The sequence below is a fragment of the Dama dama genome, chromosome 12 (assembly GCF_033118175.1).
Source record: "Dama dama isolate Ldn47 chromosome 12, ASM3311817v1, whole genome shotgun sequence".
In the NCBI taxonomy this organism is placed as follows: Eukaryota; Metazoa; Chordata; class Mammalia; order Artiodactyla; family Cervidae; genus Dama; species Dama dama.
Genome location: NC_083692.1, coordinates 64,305,067 through 64,323,936, shown reverse-complemented (window position 1 = coordinate 64,323,936; position 18,870 = coordinate 64,305,067). Strand labels below are relative to the sequence as shown.

The 18,870-nt window shown below is 37.9% G+C and overlaps 2 protein-coding genes across 4 annotated transcripts in view; both read right to left on the bottom strand.

The window, feature by feature from the left end:
* Positions 1 to 1,333, bottom strand: part of VPS39 (VPS39 subunit of HOPS complex) — a 47,078-nt gene extending 45,745 nt beyond the window's left edge. The window contains exon 1 of the mRNA XM_061157484.1: positions 1,130 to 1,333. Coding sequence (XP_061013467.1) covers positions 1,130 to 1,202 — 73 coding nt within the window. The 5' untranslated portion in view covers positions 1,203 to 1,333. The remainder of the gene's footprint in view (positions 1 to 1,129) is intronic.
* A 1,753-nt stretch (positions 1,334 to 3,086) lies between these two features.
* TMEM87A (transmembrane protein 87A) overlaps positions 3,087 to 18,870 on the bottom strand; it is a 40,480-nt gene continuing 24,696 nt past the window's right edge. For 2 of the 3 annotated variants that reach the window (XM_061157482.1, XM_061157480.1), the window contains exons 13-20: positions 16,814 to 16,922; positions 15,840 to 15,898; positions 15,006 to 15,109; positions 8,988 to 9,061; positions 8,604 to 8,665; positions 6,952 to 7,007; positions 6,423 to 6,453; positions 3,087 to 4,354 (exon numbers count right to left, since the gene is read on the bottom strand). In XM_061157482.1, coding sequence (XP_061013465.1) covers positions 4,313 to 4,354; positions 6,423 to 6,453; positions 6,952 to 7,007; positions 8,604 to 8,665; positions 8,988 to 9,061; positions 15,006 to 15,109; positions 15,840 to 15,898; positions 16,814 to 16,922 — 537 coding nt within the window. In that variant the 3' untranslated portion in view covers positions 3,087 to 4,312. Of the gene's footprint in view, positions 4,355 to 6,422; positions 6,454 to 6,951; positions 7,008 to 8,603; positions 8,666 to 8,987; positions 9,062 to 15,005; positions 15,110 to 15,839; positions 15,899 to 16,813; positions 16,923 to 18,674; positions 18,744 to 18,870 lie in introns of all 3 variants that reach the window. The other variant, XM_061157481.1, reaches the window with a different exon arrangement.

The window sequence follows — 18,870 nt, the reverse complement described above, 5'->3', positions numbered from 1 at the left end:
AAAGAAGATGAAAAATAATGTATGATATATGTAAAACTGAATCATTTGCTATACAGTAGAAATTAACACAATGCTGTAAATCAACTATATTTCAACAAAATAAAATTTTAAAAAGAGGTTCATGGCAGCTGGGGGAGAATGGGGGGTGCACACATTAATAAGATATGTAGTGAAGGTACCTTACTAAAAAGGATATGAAGAACTCTGAGTGGCACTGTCCATGACAATGAATAGAATGCCAGCTACCCACCAAGATTCCACCAGGCCCATCATGATACTCAGCTCAGTATAAGATCTGATAAAGGTTCTGAGCCACCTTGATTTCTAGGACCTGGACATTAACAGGAAAGACTGAAATTACTTCTGTTTGGTCTTTGGTTATCAGACACACAAACACTCGTGGATAGGAGCATAATGTTCACAGGAGTCAAGGTTTATTTCAGAAACAATTTGTATTCTAGAACAGAGACACCTGATCTTGCTTTCTGTACTGGCTAATTCCAAGTGGATCATGCAAAGTTTTATGGGTTAGGTTTCCTGACAGCCTGAAATGACCCTCTTCTCCTTCTAGGAGTTAGGTAACTTGGGCATTTTGATTATGAGACAATCAACCACTTGGCTAGATTAAAAGTGGAGAGTAACAAGTTAGCTACAGTAATTAGAAGTAAGTGATGAGTGACCATTAAGGGGGAAAAGACATAGCTGCTTACTTGTTCAATGCAAAACAAGCAAACAAAAAGCAAAACAATGTTGTCTTTCACCTGGAAAACAATCTGGACAAGTTCAAGCTCCTAGCCGTCTGAGAACTTCTGTGGAACTTTGTTACCCAAACTAAAGACTTACTGGGAACAGAAATGAGCCAAAACTGAGTAGTTAATAAGGAAAGTTCCACCCCCACTCCCTACCGAGGGCAAGGGCAGGTGAACAACCCTAAAATGCCTGGATCCCCGGAGATCGCCTAAACAGCTTCACCGCCCTCACTGTCAACAGTGCTCTGCTTCCCCTCATCCTAGGCCCCTCTTGGAGGATGCCCGACCAGAGTTCACACAGCCAGAGGCCGTCCATTTCCCTAGCCTCGTGAAAGGTCTCAGTCGCTCCCGCGCTGACCCCACCTGGCCCCTCGTCTCACCCCAGGCAGCCAGACAGTCGATCTGCAGAGGCAGCTTTTCTAGGATCGGCACCGGCTCGAAGGCGTCGTGCATGGCGGCAGGTGCAGTCGCCGCCACAGCCTCAACCGGACTGTGCCGGCTCGGGTGTGAGGCCGGAATCACGACCAGAGAAGAGTGGGGACCTCGACTACTGGCTCCCGGGCAATAGAGCAATCAACAACACCGGACTTCCTGCAGAGTTAAGCCCGCCCCTTCCGCAGCCGAAGCTCCGCCCCTTCCGCCCCGGTCCCTAGAGTAATCTCCAGGCGTGATCTGGTACCTGGGATAGCGTTTTTCGCTGGACCATTGTGTAGCCCGAGTGGTCATTGGCTTAACAAGGTGGAAAAGGGATCTTAATCTTTGAACTGTTTTGGGCATCAGAGCCTGATGAAGAATTCAGGCTTTGGAGTTAGACTTGGGATGGAGACCTGTTATTTAGAAAATGAGCTCAGTAGCTGTGGCGTTTAAGAAACAATCTCTAGAAGCCTTAGTTCTGTATCTGCAAAGTGATGGTAGTGTTGTGTACCTAACCTTGTGAGCTCTTAACAACAGCTGACATTCTAAGCACTCAATCAATGGTAGTTTTAGTATTACCATTATAAACCCAACTAATTCGCAGTAACTTTCCCTTGTATTTTATTTTAGGGGCTTATCGAGGCCAGTGGTTCTCAAAGTATGGTCCCTAGGTCAGCATCACCTAGGAACTTGTTAGAAAGGCAGTCCCAGACCTCATCCAGCCCTACTGACTCAAACACTGAAGGTGGGGAGGGGTGGGTGGTGGTCCAACTGTGTTTTAGTAAGTCCCCAAGGTGAGTCCATGAACTTTTAAGTTTTAGAACCAAAGCAAGAATGATCTGTATCTGGCAGTTTACCCCCAAGAAAACAGCTAATATGCCATGAAGGGAAGCATTTGGTTTAAAGCAAAATGTAAAAGAAAAAAGGAGTTAGTCTTTGATATAATCGTATTAAAAAAAAACAAAAACAAAAAACGTTCAGCTCAGGTCACTTTTAGTTTCATCTGTAAATGAGTTTCTTCATCTGTAAATCTGTCCCATTTAATCAAATACTGTTTCTGATAATCAAATGAAGTATTTTCAAGTAGTAAGAAACGCAAAAATTGCTAAAGAAATCTTGGGGCTAATTTTCCCCATAGAAAGAAACTGAACACCTTGAAAATTTAGAATTACCAGCTGTTCCGCTAGAAGGCCTGCTACCTTGTAGTTCAAGACCAAAATAAACCATGTAGACTCTTAAGTTGGTTACAGGTCAATGTGATAATATAAATTACTTCTGAACCTAGTCTAAGAACTGATACACTACAGCCAGTCACATTAACACAAGAAGCCAAGAGAAAACAGAATTACCAGGCTGTAGAATTTGTGCTATATACCCCTGCTTTTAACAGTAGGTTTCTGGGAATTTCCAGGTGGTCTGGTGCTTAGGACTTGGCACTTTCACTGTTGGTGGGGGGACTAAGATCCTGCAAGCCATGTGGTGTTTAAAAAAAAAAATATATATATATATATATATATATGGGTTTTTGCCTAGTTTCAAATTAATATCTAACCAGTCTCAAAATATATGACCAACTATCCTGCTGCATTATGACCACTATTCACTTGCTGAGTTTTGGTGTGGAAGAACAGAAGCACACAAAGTTAATACCAGCCCTTTGCAAATGGGTTAACCTGAGAATAGGCAGTTCGTGTTGTTTCTTAAGAGATACTATCTAGGTGATTTTTGTTGTTAATCACCATACCAAACAGCTAGAGAAATGTTACATAAACACTTTAGTGAAGATTGTAGTCACATGGTCACTGATTTTAACAGAAAATAAGACAACATAGAATAAAACCCATGTAAGGAAAATTCAATAACAGTGTGAAGAAAGAATGGTCTTCAGAGAAAGTCTTGGAAAAAAAGTGACAAAAACATGAATTTTGTTAAAACTTTTTAATATTAAAAAGTGGCATGAACTTTCTATGTAGAACAAAAAATCTTGGGAAGGCAAAATTGGACAAAATCATTCGAACAAATAATAGTGCTTCAAATGAATCCCATCACCTTGTGATGTTTCTTATAAACCATCCCTAAGCCAACACCAGATACAAGTACAGTCAATCCTAAAAAATGAGCAGCAGTCCAGGGCCTCCACATTATTTCATGCAGAAAAAACTGTTCAAGAAAGAAGGACCTGTTTCCTTTATATTAGCTCCTTCTTCTGAAGCATTATAATCCCTTTAGCAGGGTGCTCACTCACATGCACTTATGATGGAGTGCCTTTCTGCATCTAGTGCAACACCCAGTGAAAGGCATGAAGGCAAACAAAGCACTGCCCAGGACTCCACAATGCTGCCCTTGAAGGCTTACAAAACAGTAGTTAAAAGTTCTGGAGTGTGCACCACATTGCCAGCAATGGGATGTGTCACAATAGCAGATGTCAAAAGAGTTAAGCTAATATTTCTCTCTAAAGTACATCTGAAATAGAAAAATCTTTAATATACACCATTTGTAAACAAAATTGCACTTGATTTTGCTTCTTCAAATGATCTAAATCACACTGTAACAGTCTCTCTCTCTCCCTTTGTTGTTGTTGTTTTAATCACTGATAGAACTGTGGCTCCTTAACGCAGGACTTTTTTTTTTTTTTTCCTCTAAACTACCTCTGCAAGATTTAACCTTGGCTTCCCAGGAAATGCAAAGATAATTAACAATTTCACCCATCACCTACGTAATTCCCTAAATAAATAAAAATTACAGGCAGTTGCTCCTGGATATTACGTATTACGGCGTTGATGTCACAGTTCTTCAGAGGATGTTAAATTTTTTAGTTTGACAGATTAAACAATTTAAACATTATAGAAGGTTTAGGAACAACATACACAAGTTGCATAAACATCCATGTCAGGGTGTGGGAGGGAAAGGGGCATCAATGCTGCAAATAGAAAACTTGTAGATTCTTTTCATCCTATGAACTTGTTTTCAAGAGTGTGTTCTCCTTGTTCCAACACCTCTCGCCAGCTCCAATGCACAAAGATCAAGGAACAGATCAATATGTCATTGCCTCCTTTAATCCCATGGAGCAGTGCAGTGACTAACATAGAAGCTGATCTCTTTCCAGGTACTAGCCATCCTCAGTTGCATTCTCAGAATCTTCCCATTCTTTACTCCATTTTGGACCTTTCGAAGTGCGTGATCATTCGTTCCTAGGGAGGAAAAAGTTATTTTAAGTATATTAATTTTAAATGGTCTACATTCCAAACATCTTTTACAAAAATGATCACAGGTTTTCTTAATTACCTAAGTTCATTAGCTATTTAGAGTAATAGTTCCTAATCATCTATGAAGATTTTGAAACATACAGATGTCCAAGTCCAAAGATTAACTGAAGCAAAATCTCTAGGCTTCTGGGCAACAAGTCACAAATCAAAAGGAACTGTGTATTTTAGAGTCACTTAAGTTTAATAAAAATGTCTACCTCCTGTGATCCAGGAATTTAACTTAATGAAAGAGTCAAGGATATGGGCAAAGATTTAGCTTCTACCATCTCTACCACTGCTAACAGAATACTAGAAAGAATTGTGTCCAAAAATATAAGACTGTATAGACAAACTACAGTATATCCTGATTAAAATTACATCTGATGAAAAAGTTCTAGACATCTGTTGCACAACAATGCACATATAAATTAACACTTTGCACTTGAGAAAGGTTAGAATGGTAATTTTATGTGTTTTCCATAATTTTTTAAAATCATGTAAAAAATTACATTTGATTATAAAACAGTATTTATAATATGCTGTTTCAATTGAAAAAATTAATGTAATACTATTAAATTTCACAGTAACTACACAGGAATTTTACTTTAGAATGTTCTTCATTTTTCCCAAACTTGCACAGAACTGTAAATCCCTTTGCAATATGATCAATTACATCAGAAAATCTATCCTTTTCACATTTTCTCTTAGAAATACCCCTCCCTGAAGCTCTCTGTTCTCTTCCATTCTGGACTAAATGCTCTCCAAACCTGTTGCTCAGCTGTCACTGAGAATTTCTTACATCATCATCCTAGGAATTTATCCCTGCCTCTGTGTCAGATCCTTGATTTCCTGGATCCAAAGTCTTTCTCTTTACAGCTCTCTCATATTCATATATTTTATGAATAAACATCTACATAGTAATTTTACTTTAGAATACTTTCTAATTTTATTCTAGAATACACTTCCTGAGAAAGCACACATAGGATGTCAATTACTTTATTTTTTGCATGAATGAAAACATCTTTATTTTACCCTCAATTGATAATTGAGTATAGAATTCTAGTTTGAAAATAATTTTTCTCAGAATTCAAATACATTGTTCTATTATCTTCTAGTTTCCAATGTTGTTGAAGAGTCTGATGTTGCTGAAGAGTCAGATTCTTCAACTCTAGTCCTTTATCTGTTTCTCTTGTAATTCATTTAAGTTCTTGAACCATTTTTTCATACAGGACAATATAAAACCATGAAGTCTGCCACCAAAAGTACTACAATAAACACATATTCCCCTGAACAGCACAACTGGGTTTCACATACTCAGCCCTCTCTGGTTGAAATATGGATGTCTGGAAAGCTGAAGCCAAAAGGCAAATCCTGAAGGCCAACCCAATTATAAGCAGAAGGTGGTGCCCAAGAGAAAGAACTGAGAATACACCACAAAAAGCCAAGTGTTCTGTAAACAGGCTTGTCTGAAAGGTCCAGTTCTCAGTTAATTCAATGCATTGAACAGCTAAGGAATCTGACACTGTGTGCTGTACCACACAGCAGGTCAGTGGGAAGTGAAGAAACCAATTTTTAACAGTCAATCCAATACAGTAAGTCACAATTGGGCAAAGGCTTTTAAAGGCTTTCTGAAATCAAGATAACCTAAACATTCAGAACATGTCTAGAAGAGGTTTCCATGAACTCAGACTACAAGTCTGATATAAGACTTCATGAGAAACCTTCTAGATGAAGTGTATGGAGCCAACTAAAAATCAACATAAATATTTTGTTGTTGTTCAGTCTTCAAGTTGTGTCCGACTCTTCATGACCCCGTGGACTGCAACAACATAAACATTAGAATTATACTAATTATCCTTATTATCTGTAAGATAGCGACACAGACAGTACTGATAGTAGGTAACAAAATCAGGCCATTAGAGTCAAATAAATCAGTGTTCTTAAACAAAAGACTGATGACTGCCTATTAAGCCACCAGACACAAAGTTTATGTGTATATTATTTGATCACTAACCTCATCTGAATCCAGAAGGGCAGGAAGTGCTCTACAGAGAGAAAAACAAACTGATAAATGTAAAATAAAGCCATAAATGGTTCATAAAGGATAGTGGAATAATGAGTACAATTTAATGACATTTCAGGAAAAGACCAAAAAACCCACAAGAATCAGTTACTAAAATTGTATGGACTTTAACAGGACCAATGTTTAATTAACATTATAGACATCAAAAGGAACTCAAAAATTCCATAAGGATTATCCCACTGATTTTAGGAAGACCTATAGCTAAATCTTTCTGAGCAGAAATGTCATCTGAATAAACAATCTGGATTACTTTCATTTGTATTAATATATCATTCCTAGTTTTTAGTTTCTAACATATTTTAGTGTTTTTAATACTTTAAATTATTTCCAATAATTTAATTTTTTACTTCCAGAGTTAACCACAAGCATTCTCATTACTATGTTCTTCAGCTCAACTCATTTAAAATAATAAAATACTACTTTGAAAAAGTATTCTTGTGGTAATGATTAAAAAACTTACACATCTGTCACAGAAGAAGGAACATTTTCTTCTACCCACTTTAAATCATCTTCCTGCTGAGAACATATAAATGCCAGATGTTACTAAAATGCACTAAAATATACATCTCAAGTAAAAATCTAAAGAGGTCTCAACTTAATCTTTTGTCACTCTGAATTAGTATATTCACATAACAGGACTGAAAACACAGAAGTCAAATAATTTAATTTGAAAAACTAAACTATATATACGAAATGTAAAATGGTATCTTATATACCTAAGTGCTTTCTTTTCAATAGTGTAATACCTAGAGTTCTTACTTCATGTAAGCTTTGAGTCTTAAAAATAAAATAAATTCTAAAGCCCTTTTAAATGTAGAGTGAATGCACAGTTCTGAAGGAAAAAAAAAGCTGACTGAAAAAAATCTTGATCTTTTTTCCTTTAAAAAAAAATCAAAGTATAGTTGATTTACAATGCTGTGTTAATTTCTGCTATATGGCAAAGTGTTCAGTTATATATATATATATATATATTCTTTCTCATATTCTCTCCATTATGGTTTATCAGAGGATTTTTTTTTTAAAGTTATATTGGAGTATAGTTGAATTTCAATGTTGTGTTAGTTTCAGATGTACAGCAAAGTGAACCAGTGATATATATATCCACTTGTTTTTAGATTCTTTTCCCTTATAGGCCATTGAAGACTAGTAAGTAGAGTTCCCTGTGCTATATAGTAGGTCCTTGCTGTTTATCCATCCTATATATAATAGCTTGCATTTGCTAATCCCAAACTCCCAATCCTTCCCTCCCCCCACCCTTCCAACCATAAGTCTGTTCTCTATGAGTCTTTTCTTTTTCATAGACAGGCTAATTTGTATCATATTTTAGATTCCACATTTAAGTGACATAATATGGTATTTGTCTTTCCCTTTCTGACTTAGTATGGTAATCTGTTCATCCATGTTGCTACAAATGGTGTTATTTCATTCTTTTTTATGGCTGAGTAGTATTCAATTGCGTATATGTACCACATCATCTTTAGTCATTCATCTGTTGATGAGTATTTAGGTTGTTTCCATGTCTTGGCTACTGTGAATAGTGCTGCTATGGACATGGAAGGGGTGGTGGGTGCCTGCATCTTTTTGAATTATGTTTGGTCTGAAAATATGCCCAAAGGTAAGATCCTGGATCATACGGCAACTCCTTCAGGAGCCTCCATACTATACTGTTCTCCATAGTGGCTGTACCAATTTACACTCTCAACAACAATGCAGGAGGGTTCACTTTTCTCCACACCCTTTCCAGCATTTGTTATTTGCAGACTTTTTAATGATGGCCATTCTGACCAGTATAAAGTAATATCTCATTGTAGTTCTGAAAAAATCTTTATCTTTACTACAAAAAAGACCACCTTAGGTTATTAATGAGGCTATGACTACATTGATGAAAACCATTACACAGAACCATCAGTATAGCCTGGAACTTTTTTAGGACATAGCAGCAAACCATCTAGTTAAAGATTACTAGGTCCCAGACAGAATCTCTTGCTATCTCTGTTTTAAAAAATGTTAATTATACAACAGGTTAAAAAAAAAATCACTAAGACCTATACATAACTGCTGAATCCACCAAGGGCTAGAGGACAGGGCAAAAAGAAAAGATGTCATACTTACTGCTTTATTTACTTTACTATTTCCATTTGGTTCTTGTTTAGTACTTCTCATTTTCATTCCTTCTGTAGAAGAAAAAAAAAAAGTAGATATGGTTAGCTGTCAGTGACCACACTGACAGCAAAAATAGATCCAGAGCTTCATTTTAAGCTTACTGACACTAAATTATACTACAGGTAGGTTTCTTCATCTTTACATTTTTGCTGGAAAGTTCAAAGTAAAATTTTCAGCTCATCTATAGCAAGTAAACTGGACATTTAATGTGCCATTATTCACTGAACATGGTTTCATCTAAAGACTGATACCCTTACTTTTGCTTTCCTTTAACTTTACCAAAACCAGAAAAGACTATTTAAAGCACAAATAAAAGGTGAATTTTATCACTACCAAAGCTTTCTTTCAGCATAGGTTCCTTTTGTTCATCCTCCTCCTCTTCCTCAGACAATGGTGAAAAGGCAAACCTGACAGAACAAAGGTAGAACAGAAGGAAAAAATTAGAAAAGGAAAAACATTACTCCACTATCTGGATTTTACAGGACTAATTATTGAAACTTCAATTACAGTCATTCATAATATCAGTTTCAAGAATAACACAACAGTTCCTCCCCTTCAGAAAGCTCTCAACTGCTGCTCTGAACAAGAGAGAAGTAGGACGGTATCATAGTTATGAGTGCAGGCTCAGCCACAGACTACTTGTGGCTTTAGACAAGTTCCCTATTCTTCTCTGTGCCCCAGGTTCCTCATCTGTAGATGGGGATAATCATAGAACATTACTGTAATAAAGAAAGCAGGTAAGTTAATTCAAATAAAGGCTTAGAACAATACTTCACAGTAAGCACTCAATAAATGTCCATTTATTAGCATATGTACCACACAGGGGTAAGCATATAATTCAAAATTTCAGCCTTCAAACTGGTAGTTATGATTTGGAAAGTCTGACTGTGTTGTGTTCCAAGTAATTTATCTCTCCTTTGCAACTTGCAAGAGGTTCAGCAAAGCTTCTACTGGATAGGTAATTCTCAGAATGCTTAGCTGTGAACTCATTCTGCACTTTTCATCTTACTGTTGCTTATTATTTTTATTTTCCTGTTTTAAAGTCTCCCTTACAAGATAAACTCTTTATTAAGCTAGGAATAATAGGGAACACCTATAACAGCTGTGAACTCATTCTGCACTTTTCATCTTACTGTTGCTTATTATTTTTATTTTCCTGTTTTAAAGTCTCCCTTACAAGATAAACTCTTTATTAAGCTAGGAATAATAGTGAACACCTATAACCTGTTAAAGGGTAACTAACAAAAATGCACAAGCCCGGCAATCCCAAGGCACTCACTAGTACTGAGAATATGCTATGTGCCAGTGTGTTCTTAAAAATTCACCTTGTATACACAGAGAGACCTAGTCTTTGCCCCTGACTAATAGGAGGTGATCTTTATCTCCCTGGCATGTCCTGCCTGATATGAGTGTCACTGGTTACCCACTCTGGCTTTGGCCACAGGATAGTCTAATAATGTGATTTGTGTTAAGCTCTCTGACAGTCAAGAATCCACCTGCAATGCGGGAGACCTGGGTTTGATCCCTGAGTTCGGAAGATCCCCTAGAGGAGGGCATGGCAACCCACTCCAGTATTCTTGCCTGGAGAATCCCCACGAACAGAAGAACCTGGCAGGCTACAGTCCATGGGGTTGCAAAGAGGCGAACACAACTGAGTGACTAAACACAGAACATACTCTGGGGCACACAATATCACTTCCAATCTCCAGAGGAACCAGCAACTAAAGATTACAAGCCTGACCTCCAGGCCCCCTTGGAGACTGAAGGTTAGCCATACAGGCAGCAGGCAATCAAACCCCAGTAGTGTCCCACAGGCCCGGGGGAGCTTCCCTCAGTGGGCAGTATCAGCATGTACTGTCACTGTCATATACACAGTGCAGCCAGGAGGAAGGAACACCGTCTGTGACTCCATGGGGAGCCGACAACTGGGAGAGATGCCTTTGGACCCCTCCTGGACTCTGTATTGTAAGTCTCTCCTCCAAGCTGATTTTAATGTTTACCCCTTTTCTGTAATAAACTATAGCCATGAATGCAACAGCTTTCAGTGAGTTCTGAGTCCTTTTAGTGAATTATCAAATCTGAACTGGTTCTGCAAATCCTTGAACTTGCAATTGTGTGTCAAAAGTGGAGACAGTCTTATAGGGACCATTCCCTCAGATTTTGCAGCTTGGCTAACTCCAGGTAGCCAGGAACATTTCTTGGTCTTTGTGAAATGTACTTCTGGTTTGAGGGATGGGGGATGGAAAGAGAAGGTAGATAGTTCACAATAAATAAACTATATACATTTTAGAAGATAATAAGTGCACTGAAAGAAAAAAATGGGGCACTGAAAAAAAATAAATGTATATAACTGAGCAGGACCCTCTACGATCTTCCTGGGATAATTCCTCCCCCCACTGCCTCCCTCCTCCCTGGCTCCAAACCCTCTGCTGGCCTTTTGTTTGTAGAAAAACTTTAGCTTCCTAGGCCTTCCCCGAGTTCCAAGGAAAAAATTCAATCAGAGAAATGAGAAAATGCGGAAGCAAAGGAAAACAGTCAAGCAAGACAAAACAATAATATTTCAGCCATTTAACAAAGTCAAAGACACTTAAGTTCCTCCTTATGGGCTACATATAATAGTCTAAGCCACATCCTTTGAGCTGTTTTTCAGATACTGAAACCCCCACCAGGCAGAACTATGTGCTGCCAAAAGTCGATAGATCCCAGACTGGTTGGAACCAGAAGGTTGATGGGTACCGATTCCCAATTATCTCACCTCTAACCAATCAGAAGAATGTCCATGAGCTGATCATGCACCCATACCCCTACCCCCTATCTTTAAAAACCTTTCTCTGCTCTGGAGTAGGAAACGGCAACACACTCCAATATTCTTAGCTAGAAAATCCCAGAGACAGAGGAGCCTGGCGAGTTAAAAAAAAAAAAAACCAAAAACCTTTCTCTGAAAACCACAGGGGAGTTTGGGTCTTTTAGCCTAGCTGCCCGGACTCGTTGCTTGTGTTCTGCAATAAACACTGTTCTTTGCTTCACAACCCAGGGTCAGCAGATGGGCCTTATTGTGCACAGGCAACAAGCCCAAGTTTGGGTCGGTAAAATGTACAAGGGTATTTAAAACATTCTTATAGCTTATTCCTATTTTTAATGTTCCTGTGCATAAAAGGTATTTATTTATAGTTAATATTTACTATTACAGTAATACAGTAATATTTATTATTTATTTACAAGCCATTATTTATTTAGATTGAAGCTGGATTTTTTTTAAAGTAACCACAATTTTTATTTTTCTTTTATCAAATATAGATTACAATGTTGTATTAATATCTTCTGTAAAGAAAAGTGATACAGTTATACATACATATACATCTTTTTTTATATCCTTCTCCATTATAGTTTATTACAGAATATAGAATATAGTACCCTGTGCTATTCAATAGGAACTTGCTTATCCATTCTACATATAATAGTTTGCATTCACAGCAGGCCTTTAGAAGGACCTACTTACAATGATGCTCCGTGGCTGATGTCCAGTAACTTGGTACTTGAACTGTTCCCTAGGTTAAGGGTGGGCCACTGTACCTAGGCTGTCTGTACAATGCAATCTATAATAAAATTTGCTTTACTTCTGGGCTTTTGGAATTTTGGTGCATATTAGGTATAAAGTGGGGCTTCCCAGGTGCCACTAGTGGTAAAGAACCCACCTGTCAAGGCAGGAGACATAAGAGACACGGGTTCGACCCACGGGTTGGGAAGACCCCCTAGAGGAGGGCATAACAACCCGCTCCAGTATTCTTGCCTGGAGAATCTCATGGACAGAGGAGCCTGACAGGCTACAGTCCATAGGGTTGCACAGAGTTGGATATGACTGAAGACACTTGGCAGGCATGAAGATACAAGGTGCTTACATGGCCAGGCCCCAGTAATAACCTGAGTGCTGAGTCTCTAATGGTCTTCCATGGGCAGAAACATTACTGTATTTTTTGTGTTGGGAAAAGAAGCATGCATGATGTATAAATACTTCCTTAGAGGAGGTGAAGAACATCAGCAAACAAGGATTTTTCTATACTCTATCTGTGTCTCTCTTGCTGATCTCACCATTTTGCTGTAACAAACTTTGCTCTGGGATTTTCCTGGTGGTCCAGTTGTTAAGAATACCCCTGCAAATGCAGGGAACATGGGTTCCGAACACTGTTCTGGGAGGATTCCACATGCTGCAAGGCAACTAAGCCTGTGCTTCCACAACTACTGAACTCACACCCTAGAGCCCACAAGATGCAACTGAGCCTGCGCACTCTAGAACCTGTGCTCTTCAACAAAAGAAGCCACCGCAATGAGAAGTCCATACACCACAATTAGAGAAAGTCCTTGTGCAGCAGTGAAGACCCAGTGCAGCCAAAAATAAATAACAATTAATCATTTTTTTAAAAAAAGTACAACTGTATACTGAGTCTCATGAGTCCTTTTAAACATATGTGGCCTTGGAAACCCTGAAACACCCTAAGTGGAAATAGTCCAAATGCCTATCAATATGAAACAAGTTAATTAACTGTAGTACATCTGTACCATGTAATATATATAATGCCATCCATGAAAATAGATGGTTTAATTTAAACCAGTTGTCTTGTGCATTCAACAGGGCACTGTTGAGTGAGTAAAAGAAGATTCCACATGTGAACAAGGAATAGAATGTGGAAGAATACATCACATTAGGCTATTAACACTGCAGTTACAGGGAGTGTGCACAATGTACTTTTAAAAAAGGAGAAAGGAAGAGAGGTAAAGCAAACATTTTTTTTAAAAGACTGAAGAAAGAGAAAATTCTTGTGTATAGATATAGCCAGCAAATGAGCAGAAGATCAATAGATCAATTTGTAGAGGGAGGTGGCAGCGAAGACTGAGAAGCTGCCAGAAATGATAAGAGCAGTGGCCCTGCGCAGTACACTGGAAGACAAAGCTTCCAAGCTAGTGGCCTGCAGAGTCTGACCCAGAGTATGAGGAGGCAGTCGGCAGGAGGCCCTGGTCTCTGGGCAGCCTCATTAAGAAAGGAGGCAGAGCCACAAGGAAGTTTAACACTTCCTGAGCCCAGGTCCCTTCAGCTCAGTGCAGCCACGAGTGCGGAGATAAACGTGACAAGGGAGAACCAAGAGCAATTTCTGCTCCTGGCCAAGTCAGTCAGGGGGGCAGCACCGGCCACATTCATCCACCAGGTGCTGACGTCTACATGTCTGGGGAACTGCTGGGTGTGCCTAACGTTAGAGAGCTGGTCAAGGGGAACTTTGCTTCCACATTGCAGCTGTTGATGGCGTTTGCTTGCGGGACATATGCTGACCACTGAGATGAAGCCCAGAATCTTCCCCTACTCACTGAGGCTCAGAAGGATAAGTTTTGACACCTATCAATCGTCAGCCTGGCTGCCAAAGGCAAGTATATCCTACATGCAATACTGTGGAGGCCTGTGTCCTGCAGAACGTGTGGCATCTGGAAGGCCCTGTATGTGGACATGCTTCACATTCCAGCACAACCAGAGGCTGGAGGCTGACATCCAGACACCAGGACCTCAATATCCAAATATAACCATGTTATTTTGAATTCAAATAAATTTCTATATTGACGATAAAAAAAGAGTATACATACATATATCAATACATAACATGACACAGAAATAAATCTATGAGATGTCTATCTATTAAAAACTAATGTAAAGCAGGGTCACCAGACCTTTGGTTATACCATTTCAATCTTTTCCTTCTTTGGTGGTGCAGTTGTATAATATAAACTCACAACTGTCTAAAGCACGAGAAGAAAGGAGAAAAACAAGGAAAACAAAGGTATGGCTAATAACAAAATAAAGACAGCCAACTCCTAAATAATTGAGATTTGCCTACAAATAAAGCAAATTCACATATTAATTTTTATTCCACAGTCACTTAAGTTCTCATTTTACCCTTTCTGTTGTTACAGTAAGCTGAGCTAACAACTATACAAATTGTTCTTTCCTCCTGGAAAGTAGATAGATGATACTCTCATTACAATTGTCACAATCTACTTCCCTTTTACTTATCCGTACAAATATTAACAGAAGATGTCAGAACTGACAAGGACCTCATATCAATAGGTATCAATTTCCCACCACATTATACGAAAAGGAAACTAAGGCTCAGAGAGATGAAGAGAGGCAGCATGTTGAAAATCACAACTCAAATTAATAGTACATGAGCCCAATTTCCTAAATATGGACCCATAAAGTATTACTTCCATTATATGACACAGTCCTAACAGTGTCACTCACTGAACCACGCCTAATTGATAACACATCCATTTAGTGGTTATCAGCTTGAATAAGAAGTGTCCCCAAACCTTTGGTTATTCGCGGATGGTCGCCAGAGAACCATGATGACAAAGAGGATCATGGAGAACAGCAACCGCCAGATGGCATCATCCACCCACAGCTCCCGCCAATCCTACCAAAAGGGGAGCAAAAATTTATATATTAATATACCATCTTAACCAGCTGTTCACAAAGCCCTTTGCATAGAACAAGAACCACTTATTTATTCATTCAACTTGTATTTACTAAGGGCCTGTTATGTGCTAATAAGCACTGTGCAATGTGCTTAGGAAACAAAGTAAATGAACCTAATTTCTTTCCTTGTAGTGTTTACTAAAGAAAAGGCTCTAAGCAGACAGAGTACCTGTCAGTGCTTCATTGTAGCTGAAAATCTTTAGGGAAGGGTTTTTATACAAGGTAAGAGAAAATAATATCAGGTTTTTAAATTTTCACTTCTATTTATTTAACTTTACCATACTAGAGCTTGAGCTCCCTCCAAAGAAATGTTATTGGCCATATTCTTTGTGCTCAGATCTTAAGGACGTGGTTTTTACTCAGATCAGGATTATTTACACAAACTTAATGTTTAAGACTCTGGATTTCTTGTTTGAGAATCTTCAGTTAAGGCAAGATTGGGTTATGACAGTCTGTGGTTATCATTTATAAAATTCTCTTGAACTACTGGCATATATCATATATGGTATATATAAAATACTCAGGAGGAAAGAAGCATTCTAACTCCCAGAATGAAGACCTAACCCTAATTTTTTATAAAATGCAAACCTTACCACTGTCATCAACATAATTGTCTGTGTACAACAAACAGTACACTATTCCTAAATGTATGTTGTTTGTTAACTCACCGACTGACAAGTCACTATCCTGAACTTCATGGTTGTCCAGATGATAAACACAATAGATGCTAAGAGGAAATAGAAAAAACAAACATGGTCAGTGTGAATACTGGTTTACATCCCCCATTACATCATTCAATTCTGGTTAAGTGGCATCTCACACATCCCTAACCCCCAAACATGATCACTACACTTTCTGTTATTTTATACACTTACTCAATACAAAACTACTTAACTACTCGATACAAGGTCCACGATATGTACTCTTGTCAAAAATTTCTGTACTTAAAAGAGTAGTTTTGTTTACTATCTGACTACTTCAGTAACCCTGAGAACTGGAAAAGACAGTATTGAAAATATGGCTTTTACCAGCAATATCAATAATTTTTTCCCTTCCTTTACCCTTAATATTGTAAATGTTAATTTTTTGTTAGCCAGTCAAATGGGGGGAAAGGGCTGATAAAAAGACTGTAAAACAAACACAACTGTTGGTTCCAGTCATAGGTCAGACCTCACTATACTGGTTACAAGAGCCAAAAGGCAAAAAATAAACCTGCTTTGGCTGTGGTCTACCTAATGCCTGTATTTTACACATGCTTAGTAACAGACGTGGAAGGAATATAAAGGCAACATATCCTGACCTAAAACTCTATAGCAAGGAAGTATTAATTAATGTCTTCTAAAATAAATACGAATGCTGTATGACACTGAAACTAACTTGCCTCAAGAAAAAAAAATGAATACAGGATAGAGATATACTAAGAACTGAAAGTAAATGCAATTATTCTTCATCTATTATACTTAAATGATTCTCAATCTCTTCTGAACCACAGACACCTTGGAGAATAACAAAAGCTAAAGACCCCTTTCCCAAGAAAAATGCACAAAACTTTTCTATGTAATTTTAAAGAGTCCACCTGTGATCTCTTGGGTTAAGAATCTCTACTCTAAAAGGATCCCATTTAAACATCAGGAAGACTTACCTGCCACTGCTAAGATAAGTGTGTTGGTGAAATGTCGATACAAAGAGAGTTTTACGATGTTCCTCCTAAGTTTTAATAGCTTCATTGTTTGAGTCAGGCTAATAAATATGTGTTTGAAGGTCAAGGAAATCAACATTCAGAAAAAAACAATAAGCTAGTAAATTAATTCTCAAGTTTCTCTGAAGATATTATCTTAATGATAAGAGGTCTTACAGCTTGCTTATTCTCAATCTCACAAACACTCCCAGGCCTCAACATGATTAATAAGAAAGTCTTCATTTTCAGTGAGATACTGAAGAGAAGATAGAACCAGGATATGAGAATGGAAAAAGAAAAAAAGAGAAAAATTATTAAAAATTGAGAAATTAAGACAGGAAGCAGCTTTCTAGAGAAACAAAAATGAAAAAGAAAATGAAGACAAATGGAAGAAAATGAAAATGAGTAACAGGCAAGGGAATAGGAGTCGGCATTATCTTTTCTCTTCCTCTAAGGTTAAGTAGCTCTGTTCTCACTGTCCCAGCTAACCCAGCCTAGGGTCATAAATACTTATGTGTATAACCTTCTACAGTTCTACACTTAGATCCCTCGTGTGACATTAAGAAAACTACCATCCGCAGCTAAATTGATCCTGAATTAAAAGGATGGTACAACTACAATTGGCTGAGTATTCCAGGCAGTTAGCCTCTGAAAGTAATGACTCTCCATTTTCAGAACATTATTCCCAAGGAGAAGTTGCCACAGAAGACAGAAGGGGAACTGATGACTACTAAAGAGGATATCTGCCCTCATATCCAACTTTCAGAATGAGCAGACACAAAAATGAGTGAGCTGGAGCTTGTTCTGTGCTTTGACAAATATCCAGCTGCTACCTAAACACTGGGTTATCTCTCTGTTTGGTCTTGTCCCACTTTCCTCTTCATTCTTCCCTGTATTTACAGAGGTTCACAAAGCACACTTGAAAGATACTGATGTAGGAAAGCTTGATCATTTGAACCAAAAACATTTTAATTTCAAAGATCTTTGATAAATGACAATCTACTCAAACTCATAAACTTATTTTGTTTACATTCAGCTTTTTACACCATTAGTTTATCAAGACAATAATATTGCATGATTATACCTAGAAGCATATACATAAAACCAAAAAAAAAAAAAAAAGACAGAAATCCCAAAACTCAAATCCTTTATTCAATAGGCCAAATCTCTAATAAACAGTATTTAATTTTAAGAAGCAGGAGAAAAAGAAATTTGTCTGTTGTGTGCTGGCTAACTTCACCTGCAAATGAATCAAAATTTACTTCAAAGAGTGGAAGCCTTCAGACAATTCCAAGTCACCTTCTGAAAAGGGGTTCAAAACATTTGACCTGTAAGGACTTAAATCTGCTAAACTCATATAGAATTTTAAGAGTCAAATAACCTTATGAAGTCTTGAAACCATATTTTAAGAATCAAAATTTTTTCACAGTTTTCAAAGCATTTAATAAATCTTAGAGGCTGAAAGAAATGGCAGAGCAGCCAGTGACTCTAACACTAAGTGGGATGGACAAATAAGTCCAAAGTCAAAGTTCATTTTTAAAAAAAGGAGGAGAGGTAGGTGTAAAAAGTAAATAAATAAAAGGAAAGCCAGAAGTTTGTATTTTGTGCTCAGACACAGTCACTAATTTCTGATGCAATTTGAAAAATTAAAAACAAAAAGGAAAACTGCTTACCTCAGGCCTCAGGTTTTTAGACTGAAAATTCCCTAATTCCAGACTAAGGAGTTATCAACAAATTAAAAAAAAAAAAAAATCCTTTACAGAAAGATCATTTTCTCCAAAAGGAGAGAATGGATGGCCATCAAACTAGCCAATGAGAAGGATATCCACCAGCAAAGGGCAGTGTCTAGGAAAGCCAAGGGGATAAAGGCCAAGGAAGCAAGATCAGTCTGGGCCTGCAGACAAAGAAAAAGAGATGGTGAAAAAAGAGATGTCCAGAGAGGCGCAGAGAAGAAATCAGCACATGATTCTGCATTTATATAATCAACTGGAGTGATTTTTGCATTTTAACTTATAAGATCC